This window comes from Asparagus officinalis, chromosome 7 (genome assembly GCF_001876935.1).
Source record: "Asparagus officinalis chromosome 7, Aspof.V1, whole genome shotgun sequence".
NCBI classification, from domain to species: Eukaryota; Viridiplantae; Streptophyta; class Magnoliopsida; order Asparagales; family Asparagaceae; genus Asparagus; species Asparagus officinalis.
Genome location: NC_033800.1, coordinates 8,917,380 through 8,935,833, shown reverse-complemented (window position 1 = coordinate 8,935,833; position 18,454 = coordinate 8,917,380). Strand labels below are relative to the sequence as shown.

The following is an 18,454-nucleotide window of genomic DNA, read 5'->3' as shown; positions in this document are numbered from 1 at the left end:
TTGTTGAGTAGGTATCTCTATGCGATAAGAATTCAAGGTTTTCGCTACGTTGATAAACTTGGTCATGCACGCGCATTCATATTGGCAACAACCCACTATTATGCAACCCGTGCTTAGAGGGAGTATTCCGTGAAACTGTAGTATTGTAGCACACACATATTTTATTCTACCTGAATATTTTTTTATATCACTATTCTGCACTATACGGTCTATACCGGTCGGATACGCTCAGTTATCATCAAGCGACGCGTCACCGTCAGTTTTACGAATGAAGCTTGCATCTCCACAAGAACAAGTAAATACTAAACGTCACAAAGAGTTGAATTATAATATGTTTCTGTATCGTACCTGATAAGATGGATTTTATTAAATATTTCAGTTTCAAGTGGAGACACTATACATCGCAGGAGTCTCTCGATATGATTTCTCTATGCCCTATCTGTCAGCAGAAGTCCCGACGTTGGAGACCAGTTCCATTGATCTGTTGAAGAGATCTGTAGAAGTGCACGTTCCGGACCGTGTCGTACGGCCTCAGTTTAGCTATTTCAGACATATCCAGCGCGAGCAAGATCAGATCCGCGGCGGCGCCCTAACATCGCCACCAGAACCTGCTGGGCCGATATCAGTCACGGTCTACATAGACAGGTGGTTCCAGGTGGATTGATACAGGATACAGAGCCCAGCTGGTGACATTACCGTATATGCGTCTGATTCGAGTTCACAAGTAGATGGATCAAGCAGTGAACCCAGCCTTAGCTGGACAATTGCCAGCACCGACAGTATAGTTCACATCCCTAATGGTATGAATGGTGAGGAGGATTATGTAAGTTTAGTTAAATTATAATTTTTTATTGAGTGATCTTAAATAAATTGGTTTCCACGCAGTCCAGTGTTTTAGATGCATTGTGTTATATTGTGCGACATTGATGAACGATCAGGATCAACGTTGGGTTAGGGCCTCAGCAGTGATCAAAGAGCATTAGGCATGTGTTTTCTACGCCTCACTCGCGTTCGACAGGACGTGAGGACAGGTCATCCTCATATTGGCACGGGTCGACTCGACGTCGAACGGCCACGTGATCGATGACGCGGGCACTTCGCATCGCGTGGCAGCCTCGTACTACGCATGCCGATTGGAATGCGGCACCCTCGCAGCTTCATACACTAGCAGAATACTAGATGTGAGCTCTCGATCAGCAGGAACCCAGGGGGCGGGGAAAGAGCAGAGAGGGGGGGACAGAAGAGCGGAGAAGGAGGGAGCATATATTGTGTGCTATTTAAACTTATTTGTTAAAAATTTGTAAGAGTTGTGCTAGGGCACACACCCCAAACCACAGCCTCATCCACACCTCCACCTCTCAATCTCGCTACAGTACTCGGCCACATGCCGGGGGGTTTTTTAAAACTTTAAAAACTCATGTGGGGCCCGGAGTACTGTAGCGAATGAGAGGGGAGGTGTGGTTGGAGGTGTGACTTGGGGTGTGCCCCTAACATTTCTAAATTTGTAACTTTCCTGAATTTTCAAATACTAAACTTTTAAAGATAAATTATTGTTCATATACATAATCGTGTGTGTTTAATTCATGGTTGAATCATGTATATTTTGTTGTTTGCAAATAAATTGGCATGTATATGAGTTATAATTCATGGTTGAATCATGTATACATTATTGTTTGCAAATAAATTGACATATATATGAGTTAACAGGTACATATACAAAACATGCACAGCAGGCTGTGCATTTCTGTGTATGAGCTGCAACTTCACGGGAGTTGAACTCCCGTGAAGTTGCAGTCCCAATTTCCCAGAGATCGGGTCTCTGGGAATTTTCGACTGTAACTCCACGAGAGTTGAACTCCCGTGGAGTTTTAAGCAGAAATTAAACTTCACGGGAGTTCAACTCCCGTGAAGTTTAATTTCTCGATAAACTTCACGGGAGTTCAACTCCCGTGATGTTTCGGAAAATTATTTACAAAAACCGATCTGTTTTCAGCGCTGGGCTGAAAACATGTCGGTTTTTGTAAATATTTTCAAAAGGGGTCGTTTTTTGCAAATAAAAACTTAAAGAGGGTGGTTTTGAAAATTTGTCCTAAAGACTTTCTTTCTCCTTTAAAATGCAGAGTACTAAATGAGATACGAGACTGCATTCATCACTTCCTTTGGAGTAGTGAGGAGGACTTTCCACACTCAACTATAATTGACATGTTAATGTCAAATTTTAACCCTCAAATAGTTACACACAAATAGTAAACAAATGAACTCTTTGAATTTTCATGTGCACTACCAGATTCAAATTTCATACAGTAAGAAGAAACAAGATTTTAACTAAAACACGCACATATTTTCATATGAATTTAATTCCTGAGACCAAAACAAATTTCGACGCCAATAATTTACATACAATAAAAGAAGCTCCCTCTAGCGATCAAAAAGAAAACTATTCAAACAGTGTAGATAGCGAACGGCCTTTCTTCCCCTTTTCTGTATTTGTATTAGAATTCCTCTGGTGAATGCGCTCACCCTTAAATTCATCAACAACAGCATTAACCTTGTAAGTGGGCATTAGAGGTTCTCTATTCTTCCTCCTCCTAGCATTCTGATTCTTCCAATGAACAGGCTCATCTTTTGATGCATAAATGCTTGTATTCTGATTATTTTGACGGATAACCTCACCATTTGATTTGTGTGTTCCAGGATTTTGATCCTCTTGCAAAGCTCGCTCACTGTTCAGTGTATCGAAAATTACCTTTCCAAGGACAAACCTGGTTTCATCTGGATCCCCTCTCTTCAGCAGATCGTAGTTAATACAAAAAGAGCTCCTTTCTTTGGCGTAACAATGTATATCACTTTCTAAACCATCAAACACTCTGAGGACATTTCTTGCAGCTCTCTCTGGAACAAATATCAGGTGATCCTAGACATATACAAAATAAAAGTCCTTGTTAGATGACATGGTGAACACAGTATTATTTTCTCTTCTTGCTTTCTTGTCAGTAAAAGAGAAGTTAAAGGGCATATTGCGTACAAAACTTCAAACATGATACCTCAGAGAAACTAGAGATAGAGAAACACACAAACACAATATGAGACTCATTAGGTTTGGATGTGTGCTTCAAAGTACAAATATAAACGTTATGTACACTATCCATACATAATCGAGAATAAATTATACGCACTAATGGGAAGCCATATGTCATTACTGACCAAATTTCTAACATAAATTCCAAAATTAGTTTAACTTTGCTGCTCGAAAACCATAAGGTAAAAGGTGAAACTTGCAAGAACGACCTGAAAAGCAATGGTCGTCGTTTATAACATTTAGATTCTCCAGATAGAAAGCTCCAACTTTTCTAGCCAAGGTTCAATGTTTAGAATATATGAAGGGAACTCAATTGGAAGTCTAAACCTGCTAATGCCTGAGTCCATCAAGTTCCAGAGACTATGAAAGCTAGGCCTTTTTGCATCAAAATTAGGGTAAATTCAAATTCAAAATAATTTCAAAAAAGAAGTTACTTAAGCAACTCAAAGTTGAAATAACTTCAAGGTCAGACAGTGGAAGGTTTATCTTGTTTGCCACACAATGAGAATGTGGACCACCAAAATTAACCTAGACTGAGAAAAATTCTAGCCAAAGAGATGACATGAAAACAAATCTTCCTCCCTCCTAAGTCGATAAAAAAAGAACTGCTTTTCAGTATATAGTATTATTTTTCACATGACTAGCATTGAATTCATTCATATATTAGCCAGAGAGAGCATTACCTAACATGAGCTGCTCAGCATCCTACGATAGGTTTGATAAATCATAATTGTATATGAAGGAAATGATCAAACTCAATAAAGTGTATATACAATGTGTAATACAACCTACTGACGGTGAAAATAAATAACAAATTTAAAAAAAACTTTTGTTATCAAAAGCTAAGATAAGTGCAAACTGTTAACATTTACCAGATTTGATGATGGCAAAGTTGTCTTGTATTTGACCAGTGATTCCTGGAGAGCTTCTGGGTCAACCAAAGCACTAACTGAAGTCTTAAGCAGTGATGCCAACTGAGATGTCTGTTCCAGAAGCGATTCATCTGATTTAGTTCCAGAAGCCTCTTCAATTTCAGGAACGAACTGAACATGTCTCTTAACATTTTCTCTGACAAACTTTATGCCTCTATCCCAAGTTCCAAGATAGAGAACAGAGGCAAAAGTCGAAATGACAATAGCTTCTTGGGGCTGATTAACTAATGCCAAGTGAAATGCCAACAAGCCTAGCCTGTTTTGACATGGAAATCGTCAGGTAAAGGTGGAACATGCATTTCTAATTCTGATCACAGAAGTAAATATGGAAACAGACAGCTTTACCATCAGATTCTAAGTAAGAAAGTTGACAAGTCATAAATGATATACAAGAAACTATAAGAAAGACAGAAGTAAAGAAAAAACACGTATATCCTGCAAACAAATCTCTGCACCTATCAAATAAGCCGATTGCACTCACTTGCAAGTTGCATTCATATGGAGGGAAAACAAAGTGAAGTCCAAGCAATCAACCAGCAGAGAGCCTTCACGCACTTGATAAAGAGATTCAAGTTTATTGTTACAAGCTAAACAAAGAAATTGCCTACAGGTAGCCATTTACTGCCTGGCAACATAATTACCTTGTTCAAGTTGATGAACAAAAGCAAAAATAGGAAGTTATGGTCCCTTACAGGAAAAGGAAAAGTGAAATAAATGAGATGGGATGCCTATAGAAGCAACTTTCAAAGGCTTTGTTCTCCCCGGCAATCTCCAAATCCCAGGAAACAGTTAAATACTCCATGGTTAACACAAAGGGTGAGAAAGATGACCCTTACCTTAATGGTTAATTGCTTATTAATGAGAGAAAAGAGACAAACTTAATCGGATTGATGTTCCTAATCAGACAACCTTCACAAAAGCCTGATTGGTCTGCTATTGCAGTCTTTTTGTTAATGAATTTAAGGGAACATTCTACTAAATATGAGGGATATGCTTGCTTGAAAATAGATCTTCAATGTACGAGTCTCTCCGAAACTCAGAGAGGAAGCATTAATAAGTGGACATATGCTAGCCCATTTTCGGTACTGAATATAGGACCTCGCCTCCTCAATTCCACTTATTCCTCCATTCTAAGCAAAGTCCAAATAGATAAAGGTTTCAGAGCCCACTAATTTCTTACAGAGCACCTGGTCAAAGTATGGATGAATTGGAATTATAAAGTTCGAGTAAACAATTCCTGTTTCTTTCTGATCAATATGCCATCAGTCACCTGACTGCAATTCTGTCTGAGAAACTTCTCCAAATGATTAGTGGTTTTTGATTTCATGGAGTTTAAGGAATTTTATGATCCTTCAAGTCCCAACCGCTCCCCAAATGAAAATTCAAAGTTATCTGGCATTCATTCTCATCTAACCTTAGAAACTTTGTAGCCCATTGCTTTACTTCAGGACAACCATCTTTTGGAACAATTCAATGTAACCTTGACCAAATAAACTGATAGGATTAGGCACTCTGTTTAATTGAAAAAAACAAAGGTTAGTAATCTCAAGAAAACATTTGGCTGAAAATGATACCCATAAAGTTCATTTATGCTTTCAAACATAAAGATGATTTCATAAGCTAAAAAGTCGAGGCTAATCAATAGTCAAGATTGATGAAATGATAAAGAAAGTCATAATAGCTGAATAGTTATCCAGACCACGATTCAAGTTACTATACAAGAGCACAGAATCTGGGGCATTATTGCTTAAACTCAATTTCAGGGCAACTGCAGTACAAGCCATGTCCTCCACTCTTAAAAGTGTGTGAATGTGTATATTAGATGCAAGGAAACAAAATACAAGGTAGCATGTTTTTCTTACCATAGGCTGCAGTCAGATGGGTGGTCAGCAGCAAGTAGTTTGTCAACATGGGAAAATAGTTTCTGCAGGATTACAAAACATACAGGATCAGAGAGAAAGTAATGGGAAAACACATCTTTTAAACTGTTAGGATATGTGAAGCCTAACTATCAGGCGTGCCCTACACTTCAGAATGAAGAGGAACAAAGTTGGATACAGGTCCGCTACCACTTCATAAGATCAGCGTTGGACGAGGACATGTTGAAACTTGTGAAGATTCAAGGAAACAAGAACCCAGCTGATATGCTTACCAAGGTTGTCACTACAGAGAAACTGAAGTTGTGCTCAACTTCAGTTGGCCTCAGCACTTGATGATACGGAGGCCGTCGCCGCAGAGAGAGCTGAAAGAGATTGATAGTTAGTCTCCAAGTGGGAGATTGTTAGGATATGTGAAGCCTAACTATCAGACATGCCATATACTTCAGAATGAAGAGGAACAAAGTGGAACAGGAGGAACAGGATCGACGACGACGAAGTTCAAGCATGGCGCGGCGGTCGACCGACGACGTGCACAGACAGGCACTAGGGTGAGGAGCAGCTCGCGGTCGACCGAGCATGGCGCTGCGGTCGACCGCTCAAAGTCCAGAGAGCTACCCAGTTTTTCAGTCTTCGTCGCGGTCGACCGAAGGTGGCGCAGCGGTCGACCGCCCAAAGTCCAGAGAGCCAGGCAGATTTCGAACAGCATCGCGGTCGACCGGATGTGGTGCGGCGGTCGACCGGGGGCGGGGTTTGGCCCAGTTTCGAATTTTGACCTGTTTTGATCTGTTTCATTTTTTACTTGTTAAACCCTTAAGTCTATAAAAGGGTTGATTAGGGCATGATGTATTAAGACGAAAAATAGTGAATTTTTCTCCTGCGGCGGCCGTGGACGTAGTTTCTCACATTGAGAAGCGAACCACGTAAATCTTGTGTTTTTGAGATTGTTTGATTTTCTCTCTTCTCTCCTAAATCTCTATTTCCAAATCGCATCAGGGGGTTGTGCATCCCCAACAAGTAAGTACACCTACAGATATTCCTAGATTATAAAATGTTTCAAAGCAATTGCATGAAATCCTGACTAAGACCAGAAATATTAAAAAAAAAACTTCAAAATTGTGATGAATCTTAAAAATTCAGGATAAATATAGCAACACGCTTAGGTGTCAATGAAACAAACTAGATCCGTTTTCTTTACACAGGTCTCTGTTTCCTATGGTCCCATTTGCTGCCCACATTAAATATAGTCAAGATCCCCACTTGAATGTGGCTCTTGCTGCCAATGAAAAGCTCATACAATCGTAGTCCACACATACTAAATAAATATAGGAAGGAGCAAACAAATGAATGCACACATAAGTAGCATATCTACTCCTATTGCTTTTAAATTGGAGATTGAAATGATTCCTTGTAGGTAGCAAACCTAAATAATTGTAAACATACGTACGACTCCTTAACTAAATTAATTACGCGCAAGATTTTTTGTGTGCGACAGTGACTCCTGCAGACATAAGCAGTGACGCACTAAGCCAAGAATAGGATACAGAATACTAGGGAGATGGATAAATTGAGCAGGGGAATCATTCGACTACCACAAAAATGTTTATTTTATGAAGCTCAAGGATCAATATTCCCCCATTGAATCATCAACAGATAATAATATAAAAAATTCATCGAGGGGGAACATAGAGATGTATAGTAAGTGCATCATATCCGAAGGGTAACTCGTAGGTGGAACCTCGTCTACGTAGATCAGGCTAAATTAAGATGGATGATGATCTATCAAAAATCTTGGAGTAAAAGGAATAAAGATGAAAGTTTCCCTCCCCTTTAGTGCTTAATCCTAAGTTCCCCACACACACGCGGGTCAAAAGAAGTGGAGGATGCTAGAGAATGCTAGGATTCGTTCTAGCTCCGTGTAGTTGATAGACACATGTGTATACTTCAAACTCCGTAGAAATAGCACTTGTCAATATTTGAGTGGACCTGATGTTATCGTATTGTTTTCAAAATTTCACCCTAAAAGTTAAGTGTGATGGAGTCATGCATAGGAATGATACCAAAGTCGTAGATGTAGCTGTCATGTTCCTTCTCATCCATTTGGAATTTTAGGACCACCATCTTGTTGAAGCTAATCCGAAAATTTTCAATTGGGCTATAGTTAGAAGTTAGTTACATTTATTATAAGAGTTTGTTCTTATTAAGAATTAGTCCATACAGTTTAAACTAAGGCTTTGAGTAGTTCATCTTTCTGAGTCATTATTATATTAGAACTATTGGCAGATTAATTTTGTAAGCCTATAAAAAGGCTCCTCCCTGTACCCGTGAATAAGGACAGAGAACAAATTACATTTCTTTGCTATCTCTTTTCTCCACATACTTTACTATTATTTAGTAGTGTTTGATCCAACAGTGGTATCAGAGTCATGAATAATTTGAGCAGGACGATGCCGCCTTCTATTCCCATGTTGGATGTGTGAACGTGGAGGGGCCACACCCACGAGCGGAGGCAAAGCCCAGGTGCGGACCACCCAAGACAACAGCCAGACGCGAGACCGAGACGCAAGTAGCAGCAGGGTTTCCAGGCTCTCTCCTATAAATAGAAGTTTATTCTTCTAGGGTTTTGAGACGTGGGAGAAAAAAATACAGTGGTTTTTTTTTTGGCTGCTGAGGAGAAAATATAAGGCTTTTGGTGGCTATCAAAAGGAGAGTTTTTTCAGATCTAGATCTGAGATCAAGAGGAGAGATTTTACAAGAGAGAGGTCAATTTCTTTTGGGTAAAAAAATCAAATCTTCTTCTTTTGAGACGAGCTTGTGAATTGTACAAGTCGTCGGTGTTCTCCTCATAGTGGAATCTCCCATCACCCCTCTCGTGGGCATAGGCAAGTTTGCCGAACCACGTAAATCTCGTGTCTATATTATTTTCTGGGTGTTGGCTATTGCCTGTAGGTTCCCTCGACAAGTCAATCCTAGAACTGATGAGAGGAATAGTGTATACTTCACTTTATTGAGATATTTTATTTTTTATTCTTGTTTCCTTTGTGAAACAAGATTACAAAGGTTGACTTGAGCTCTTATGAAAATAAAAGTCAAGGCTTTTTCTCGGGTTATATCGCTTCGGCGGTATGAGGGCGTGACTCTGCGCCCAACAGGATGTGATAAATTATCACCGGTGGAGAGTGTAGATGAAGTTATTATTCGAATATCAAGATATATTTGGTGTCATAGAGAACGAAGTTGTCGATCTCGTAGAGAGAGCGAGTGAAACAGGGAAGAAAACCCATGGAGAGAACAAGAAGAAGGATCGAAATACGTTATTCTACATCCTTCAAGGACACAAAGCAAGAGTATGATATTTTAGAGACATCGTACCATGGAGTTGAAAAGGTAAAAAAAAAGTTAGACTTTGTTAAGGATTATTATAGAGATCTATTAAATTAGGAATAATATATTATCCCTAATTTAATGGATCTTCCTATAATTACTCCTTAACACTCCCCCTCAAGTTGGAGCATGTATGATATATATGTCCAGCTTGTTTATAAATAAAGTGCACACACTCCACTGATCAAATGATCACTGGAGGATTCAACAATAAATTATCGTTCCTTTTATAGACGGTCAAAATGTATTTTCACTAAGCATCCAAGAAGTGAACGCCCATGAGCTAAACACTTCGAATGGGTCCAAAGTCAAGCCCACAACAAGCTGCAACAAATGTCGCCTGACGAATGAAGCGAACATCGCAAAACAACCTATGTCAACTCGACTCGACCAAGTCAAACACGAGTCAACATGTCCCAGACCGAGTCAAAAAGGGTTATTAATCGACCACACCTAGATTCGAATTCTGTGATAAATTTGAACTCATGAAGCGAAGCTCACCAGGAAACCCATGTCGACTCGACTCGACCAAATCAAATATGAGTTGACTCCCATGCCGAGTCGAAAGACGTCATCAGTCGGCCAAAGCCTAGAGTCGAATTTTGTGTCAAATTCGAACTCATAGGAGAAGCTCGCCAACCAATAAACTCCGCCCACATCAACAAGAGTGGACCAAGTTATCCAATTCTGAAGAAGGCTAGCCCACGTCTGCAGCGGCCCTCATCCACAACTCTAGTGAACTTTGCCCCCGATCATGGCGACCTTCGTCCACGTCTTCAGCGAACTTCGCCAAGTCCGCGAAATTCACCTAGTTAGCCGTTCCAAAGCTATTCTCAGGAGATAACTGTTTCCCACTAACTCCTACTTTAATGGTCACTTAATTCATAATTAAACAGACCATTAACTCTCTCTTTTAGTCTATAAAAGGAGAGGAAAGCATCCACAACACAAGGCATGAAGGAGATACACAAGGGCGGATGCAGAGATACGTACATGCACGAAAAGGCATACATTTACGATTCCGTTGAGAGATATTGCTAAGAGAAAACTGAGCTAGCTTCCAAGCAATTCAATCATCATCAACAGTAAAAAAAACTCATCGTCTTAGTCGGCGAGTCAACAGAGTACAAAATCGACGCTCCACTGGCACACGGAAAAGAACCCCAGGAAAAGTAAATTTTTTTCTTCATTTTATTGCATTTCTTTTAATTGTAATCTGTGTTGATTATAATTAAAAAGGACCTAAAATATCTTTTGGATCAAACAACAAATGATCTTTTCAAGATCCAACAATGAAATGATCTTTTTTTTTAAAGAATGCAACAATAAACGATCCTTCTATAAGAACCTAACAAACAAATTATCCAAAAGTTGGAGTTGAGTTTGGGCTAGGGGAAAGATCGACAAGGAGGCAAAGGTCAATGACGAGGACGAGATTGAATCATAAAGATATATGCAAGATCAATCATCGAAGGTGAGGATTTAGGACATGAAGGTGATCGAAGGCTCGGAAAATAATAACACAAGGCCAACAGTACTGCAGATGAATAGTAGCCCAAACAACATTTGTCGTGAATCATTTTTCACTAATGAATAGTGCTGATGAGAAATACTTTCGCCTCCAGATCTACAAAGTTCTAGTAGATTAAGCTAAATGATTAGCTTGTTTAAGATTCATAAACATCTATTAGATTAAGCCAAATGCTTAGCTTAAAAGAGCAAAACTTCGGCCGGATGAACATTGCTCTTTGGTGAACAGTACCCGTGGTGACGAACAATGCTACAAGAATGAACAGTACCATGGTTATTGAATAGTGTGTGGGCGATGAGAGAGTTTATGTAGTTGAGGTCAGTGTCGAAGCAGCTGAGGGGAAGCACAAAGTGCAGCAAAAACCCCTCGGTGACCGCTAGATCGTGGAGGAGGAAGGAGGTATTTCTAGTTTCAATAACTTAGCGCTGATACCATGTAGAGAAATAGAAAAAGGCTACAATTATCAAGATACTATCCATCTAGCCCTAACATCTCTTAAATACAAGTTAGAAGGATCTTACAATATATGTAAGATATAAAATCATATTCAATCACATCATGGATATCTCTCAATCACACATTCATAAAATACATTATTCCCAATTTAATAGATATGTATAATATTTCGTAACAGACTTCAAACCTTGAGACACCAATTTGAAATTTTACACATGGAATATGAAAGTCTCGCAGAATATGTGGCTTGAGTACTTGCTTTGACAAATCAAATAAAAATAAATAGGAAGAATGTTACAGATATAGTAATTGTAAAAAATATATTGCGATCTCTTGCAAATTTATCATATTGTGGTGACAATTGAACAATCAAAGGATTTGTCTAAGATGACAGTTGATGAGTTGATGGGTACCCTAAAAGTTCACAAGCAATGCATGAACGAGAGGTCAACCGAGAAGCCTCTTGAGAAAGCTTTCTAAAGTCAAGCTTCCATCAAAGATAACAAATGACTTATTTTCTCGGCATTAAGAAGTAGTTCAAAGCAATGATGATATTTTCATATGTTAAAAGAGGCATTGTGCAGAGTTGTTGAAAAATTTTCGGATACTTGATTGCAATCCTGTTAAAACTCCCATGGAGGTTAAGACTAAATTATCTCGAGAAGGTGATGATGCACAAGTTGATCCTACTTAATTTTAAGTAAATTATTGGGAGTTTGAGATATCTTACATGTACAAGGCTAGACATAGCTTATGGTGTTGGTCTAATCAGCAGATATTTTGAGGCCCCTTGTAAATCTCATCTTCAAATTGTAAAGAGAATTATGTGGTACCTAAAGAAAACTTATGATCGTGGTTTGTTTTATTCTTCATCTAATACTTGATATATTATAGGCTATTCTGATAGTGATTGTAATAGAGATCATGATGATCATAAAAGCACTTCTGGCTATATTTTCAATTTTGGCTCTGTCGCATTTTTTTGGTCGCCGTAGATGCAATCCATTGTTGCCTTCTCAACTTCTGAAGCGGAGTATGTAGCAGCGGCATCGAGTGGTTGTCAAGTAATTTGGTTGCGTAATATGCTAAGACAAATTCGTGTTCAAGTGGGAGGCCCAACAACAATCTATGTTGACAACATATTGGTAATTGATTTGGCAAAGAATGCAGTCACTCATGGGAAAAGCAAGCATATTCATACTCGTTACTACTTTCTACAATATAGTGTTGGTAAGAATGAGATCGTGTTGATGTATTGCAAGTCTGGGGATCAAGTTGCTAATATCCTCATGAAACCCTTGAAGTTCGAAGCATTTGTCAAGTTAAAATATATGGTGGGAATGTCAATTTTATCGAATTCGGATTAATAGGGGTTGTTTAAGCTAACCCGAATTTCAATTGGGCCATCATTAGTAGTTAGTTATGTTGTGCGTGGCGGAAGCAGGACAAACAAACGGGCGTGCTTCGAGAACCAAATCAAAACAAACGTCGAGATAAAGGCCAAACAAATCAAAACAACGGTACAAATCCAAACACAATAGTTTAACGTGGTTCGGCAATTGCCTACGTCCACGGGGCAAGAAGGGGATGTGATTTTCACTAATAGAGAAGAAGAGTACAAACTGAGATTACAATACGCTCAAACCAATCAACTAATCTCACCAACAAATCTCTTAATCTCTCCAAATAAACCCTCAAACAATAGCTCAGAAAACTCTCCTTTTTCTGTGCTCCAATATCCCCAAATCAATCTCCAATCAAAGCCTAAACAAAGCCAAAGAAACCCTAAAAAATGTGTCTCTATTTATAATAAAACACAATTCCAAACTGATTGGGATTCTAAAAATGAGTCTGTCACACCCTGGTGTGGCAGACACCACACCCATAATAGACAGGGCAGATTCTGCCACACCAGGGTGTGGCAGACACCATACCCATAATAGACAGGGCAGATTCTGCCACACCCATGGCAGACACCACACCAGGATGTGGTGGAGTCTGTTTTGCTTATTCTTCACGTTTTCTCAATTTCTTCCTCAATTCCTTCGCCGTTTTCACAATTCTCCACCTCTGCGAAGTTTTTTCAAAACTGAGCCGACACCAACCAAACCAAATGTCCCACTTGTTACGTTCAGGACGTCGTGGAAACCCTTCACGACAACAGACTCAAACCACAACAAGTCGAGACCCAAAATGAGAATGCGAACACTCTCCAAATGTCGATGTTTACTCACCAAATCGGCTGCATCAAAACTGACTGCCTACGTATCCTCTTGTCCAATGAATCAAGCATTCACGTAGTTCACCCAAACGGCCTTCAAAGTCCCTCAAACAAATAAAAGAGCACGCAACCCTCCTCCATCATCACCAAATCTGCGACTGATAGCACCTCCAATGACCTCAAACTGAAACGATCCAAACACCTCCACCTGAGGTGAACCAATGGCCATGTCTAAACTACGCCTATCAGCTGCACTCAAATCAATCAACACGTCATCTACATCCAAAACCAAATGATCTTTATGCTGTGTCACCTCAGCTGAAGTCCCAAATAATACAGAATGACCTGGAGTATGTGGAGTAAACTCCACCTAATGTGGAGTAGCATCATCCTCCACCCGCTGCGATATCCAACTGATCTGATCAACACTCTCTACCTACCGAGAGTCCAATGTGACATACCTGCTCAGAACGAAATCAAAAGCTCTCAAACAATAATCAAACGAGCCTCCGAATCCCAAACGTGCAATCAGATCAAATCTCACATCCTCGATGTGACCAAATGCTGGATAACCAAATATTCGACGCCAACCAAAATCTGAAGCAGCTCCACCAGATCCAATAACTCCTAATGCAGCAGTCGGTGACCTATGCATAAGATGACCCAAATATGTCGAAGCCCGAACTCCAAAACCAATGCTCGACATCAAACGCCGATTCTCCTCCAGAAAGAAACGACCAATCAAAAATATCATCTCATCTCGTCGCTCCAACGTTTCCTCTCCAATGAAGTGTCTCAAACTGCCATGAGCTCGGCACAAATATAGTAGGTCCCTCTTGTACCTCCCTCTAAAACCAGAATGAAGTACCTTCACCTTACTGCCAATACACTTATAGTAGGTCCCTCTTGTACCTCCCTCTAAAACCAGAATGAAGTACCTTCACCTTACTGCCAATACACTTCTTCAACTGTTGTTGACTACTAGGACTTCTGCCAATACACTTCTTCAACTGTTGTTGACTACTAGGACTTCAAAACCAACGGGACTTGGTTGCAACCTACAAATGCCTAGTGCAATCTCCAACAAAGTAAACCAAAATACCAATTACCTTCCAATGATACCTCCTTGGAAGGCTCCCAAATGCCTGAATGAACACCAAATAGAAGACCCCTCAATCATCGAATAGAAGTGCCAAACTCCACCTAGGTCTCCTTGCTCATACCAACGTGCTCAAAGGACTTTAATATGCAGGTTAAGGGCACTTCTCAATCATCCAATGCACCGTATCAACAATCAAATATCCCAGCCTCAAATCCTTCTATCTCGACCAACTATTTCAAAGCACCAACAAATGAAGAATAGATCCAAACTGATAAAGGAGAGAATTTTACCTCCAATTGAAACCCTAACAAGAGTCTCCAAACGATCTCACGATCCACAAATAGAAAAAATCCAACATTTATCTCCAAACGAAGCACTAGACGAACTTCCAAAGCGATATACTCCTCCAAATAGCCCAAGCGTCAACAAACCAATGCGGAACAAACGAAGAATAGATCCAAACTAAAAAAGATAGAGTTTTTACCAAAAAGATCCCACATTTATCACCAAACGAAGCCCTAGACGAGCCTCCAAATTGATCTACTCATCCAAATAGCCCAAGTGTAGCCCGAGCTCTGATACCAATTGTTGTGCGCGGTCAAAAGCGGGACAAACAAACGGGCGTGCTTCAAGAACCAAATCAAAACAAACGTCGAGATAAAGGCCAAACAAATCAAAACAACGGCACAAATCCAAACACAATAGTTTAACGTGGTTCGGCAATTGCCTACGTCCACGGGACAAGAAGGGGATGGGGTTTTCACTAATAGAGAAGAAGAGTACAAACTGAGATTACAATACGCTCAAACCAATCAACTAATCTCACCAACAAATCTCTTAATCTCTCCAAATAAACCCTCAAACAATAGCTCAGAAAACTCTCCTTTTTCTGTGCTCCAATATCCCCAAACTAATCTCCAATCAAAGCCCAAACAAAGCCAAAGAAACCCTAAAAAATGTGTCTCTATTTATAACAAAGCACAATCCCAAACTAATTGGGATTCTAAAAACGAGTCTGCCACACCCTGGTGTGGCACACACCATACCCATGAAAAACAGAGCAAATTCTGCCACACCAGAGTGTTACAGATACCACACCCATGACAGACAGGGCAGATTCTGCCACACCCATGGTAGACACCACACCAAGGTGTGGTGAAGCCTGTTTTGCTTATTCTTCACGTTTTCTCAATTTTTTCCTCAATTCCTTCGCCGTTTTCACGTGTTACATTTTAAATAGTTTGTTTTTATTAAGAATTAGTTCTACTTATCTGTAGGTTTTGAATAATTTGTCTTTAGAGTCATTATTATATTAGAACTCTTGATAGATTAATTTTGTAAGCCTATAAAAAGGCACTTCCACGTTTCCACGTACCCGTGAATAAGGAAGTCCAGAGAATAATCTTACCCTCTTGATAGTCTAATTCAAGCTTAAGCAACACATAGGGGAAATACATCAAAATGGAGAGAGGAAGGGACCTTGAAGGTGATAATTCTATTGCCATTCTCCTTTTAAAATAGACGAAATGTTGGTGATTGGCCTTCATAATCTAAATCATATAAGCAAAAAAAAAAAAAAAAGGATATGAGACAAACTTGACAAGTTCTAAATTATCAAAGATATTTGAATATTCACCAAATAATCGAGGATTCCAAGTACCTAAGAACATGATAATGCCTATACAGAAAAGATTGTGTTCCAAATGCTACATTTTATACAATATATTTCATTTTTAGCTTGCAATAATAATATGATCTCACTAAATTTTCTTAAAATGCATTGAGATAAAGGTTGAACCCGTACGTGTTTTCATATCTCTAGGCTTCCTTTACCTCTTCATTTTTCTCTTGCGAAAATTCGAGCTCAATCAATATAATAGTGATGTAGAATTTGTCGATGTTGTATCCTAAAAATCACCAAGTTCAAATGAGCCCTTAAGAATTGGCCACGTGTCATATTAACATGACGAGTCATATAATTTAAAAGTCCAATCCATGTGTGAGTATCATTGATCTCTCTAAATGGTCCGAGTCCTAGACGAATGATGTCTTCAAGTCATGGCCTATCAAGAAATCTGAGGCCGAGACGAAAGGCATCTTTTGATCGGACTTAGCGAGAGAGTGTCTCGAAAGACGGAATGATCTATCAGTCTCATGGGCACAGTTCGCATTTGATGCATGATTAGTCAGCGACACAAACTTCACCGCCCAATCGCCATCGAATTAAATGTATATCCGAAGTCATTATGACTTCGTGAGTCGAATTCATAATGACTCCTCAGACATCACCCACACTTCCGCCATACTGTCGTTGTCACATAAATGTGAGGCCGGCGTCCCTTCACATTCACCCAACCGGTTGACGATACATGTAAATTGGAGTTAGAACACCGACTATACCAATTGATTCAAATTACCCTTTTGCTCCTATGGATTCTCTATAACTAGTGCTTAAAGTCTTAACCCCACTACACTAAAGTACGCTGGAAAAAAAACTATGAACTAGATTCTATGTTTTAATAGTTGGCTTTATCTATTACTGAATTGTATGTTGAAGGGAACGCCATAGAAAATCTCCTCCACCCCTCTAACGAGTGTTATCTATATAAGGATCTGCTTCCCTCAAATTAATTAGTCATAGGGAGCCTCAACTCCTCTAAATATTCTTCCTTTGCGTAAAATAAACTCTTTACCATATTTGGAATTAATAACCTATCAGCAGAAGATCCGATCGACAACAAGATCTTATTCTACAATGAAATAAAAGACTTAAATTACACAAAGTCCCAAGTTTCACATTGAGATGTAACAAATTATTAAAATTTTCGGAGTGCAATAATCCACCCAACCATATGACAAAATTCACCAACTAAACCGGCAGCCGAAGCGAAATCCACGCGCGCCGAGAGAAAAACAGTAACCGGAGAAGTGACCGTCACGTGCCGGCCACGGTCCCTCTTCCCATGTGAGTTGACAGTGCAAGCCAACACGCGTGGGGAAATTATGTTTGGCTGTGACCGGCCGTAGCCAGTCACCTGAGACACGTGCTTACCGCCTCTTTTTGGGAGCAAGGACCGCTTGAACAGTGAAAACCTACCCCATTTGATGAAGGACTCTCGCTGTGTTTTCCGTGGATGGGGAGAGCCTGGGGTTAGATTCCCAAACATGAAACATCCCCTTCAACTTTTTAAAACTTTCTTGTTGGAGGGGGAAAAGACAAATTACCGTTTTGATGATTCCATGGAGAGGGTCCAGAGGGAGGGGCAAATGCCTATTTTCTAGGCTTATTTGCCCTTCAATACCCCAAAGTTTCGCCCTTTTCAACTTTACTACCTTGAAATTCAATTTTGATAATTTGATACCTTAAAGTTTTTTTTTTCTTTCAAATTAAAGTTGATATTGTAATTTGATACATCAAAGCTGTAACTTTGTTCCTTACTTTCCCAAACCCAAAAGAAATGGATTTGGTAAGAAATTTTGTTCCTCCTCCACTTTTCTATATTGATGATGTTTTTCAACAAAATTAATGTTGTTTTTTTTCTCTCCTTTTGCACTTCGAGATCTCAAATTGTCAAAATAGAACTTTAGGGCATCAACCTTGATAGAAGGGAGAAATCCTGGGCATTAATGAGAAAATTAGATCTATTTTCATATTAATTTGAAGAGTATCCATCCCAAATATGGACAAATTCATCACACTTAGTAGCTATTGCTTTTAGATTAAAACCAGTTTCTAACCTATGTTAAAACCCATTAGCTCAAGATTGAGTCTGATTACTCCCAACAAGTGGTACCAAAATTAAGGTTACGAACTAAGTAAAATATATATATGAATATAATCCCACTTTAGATAAGATAAGAAAGAGATAAGT

The 18,454-nt window shown here is 39.4% G+C and overlaps 1 protein-coding gene across 1 annotated transcript; it reads right to left on the bottom strand.

The window, feature by feature from the left end:
* On the bottom strand, positions 2,248-15,714 carry LOC109846655. Its single transcript, XM_020415899.1, has 6 exons — positions 15,624-15,714; positions 14,590-14,625; positions 13,593-13,825; positions 5,874-6,019; positions 3,952-4,267; positions 2,248-2,914 (listed from the first exon to the last, which is right to left on the bottom strand). The coding sequence occupies exons 1-6, from the start codon at positions 15,712-15,714 to the stop codon at positions 2,438-2,440; spliced, it is 1,299 nt and encodes a 432-aa protein (XP_020271488.1). The 3' UTR covers positions 2,248-2,437.

What these genes read in the sequence shown, in the direction of transcription:
- LOC109846655 (XM_020415899.1), bottom strand. Translation starts at nt 15,714, where the DNA reads ATGGGTGTGGCAGAATCTGCCCTGTCTGTCATGGGTGTGGTATCTGTA. An exon ending in CAAGGAGGTATCATTGGAAG is followed by an intron (nt 13,826 to 14,589) that starts GTAATTGGTATT and finishes CACATACTCCAG; the next exon opens with GTCATTCTGTATTATTTGGG. An exon ending in GGTTGCGTGCTCTTTTATTT is followed by an intron (nt 6,020 to 13,592) that starts GTTTGAGGGACT and finishes CACGCCTGATAG; the next exon opens with TTAGGCTTCACATATCCTAA.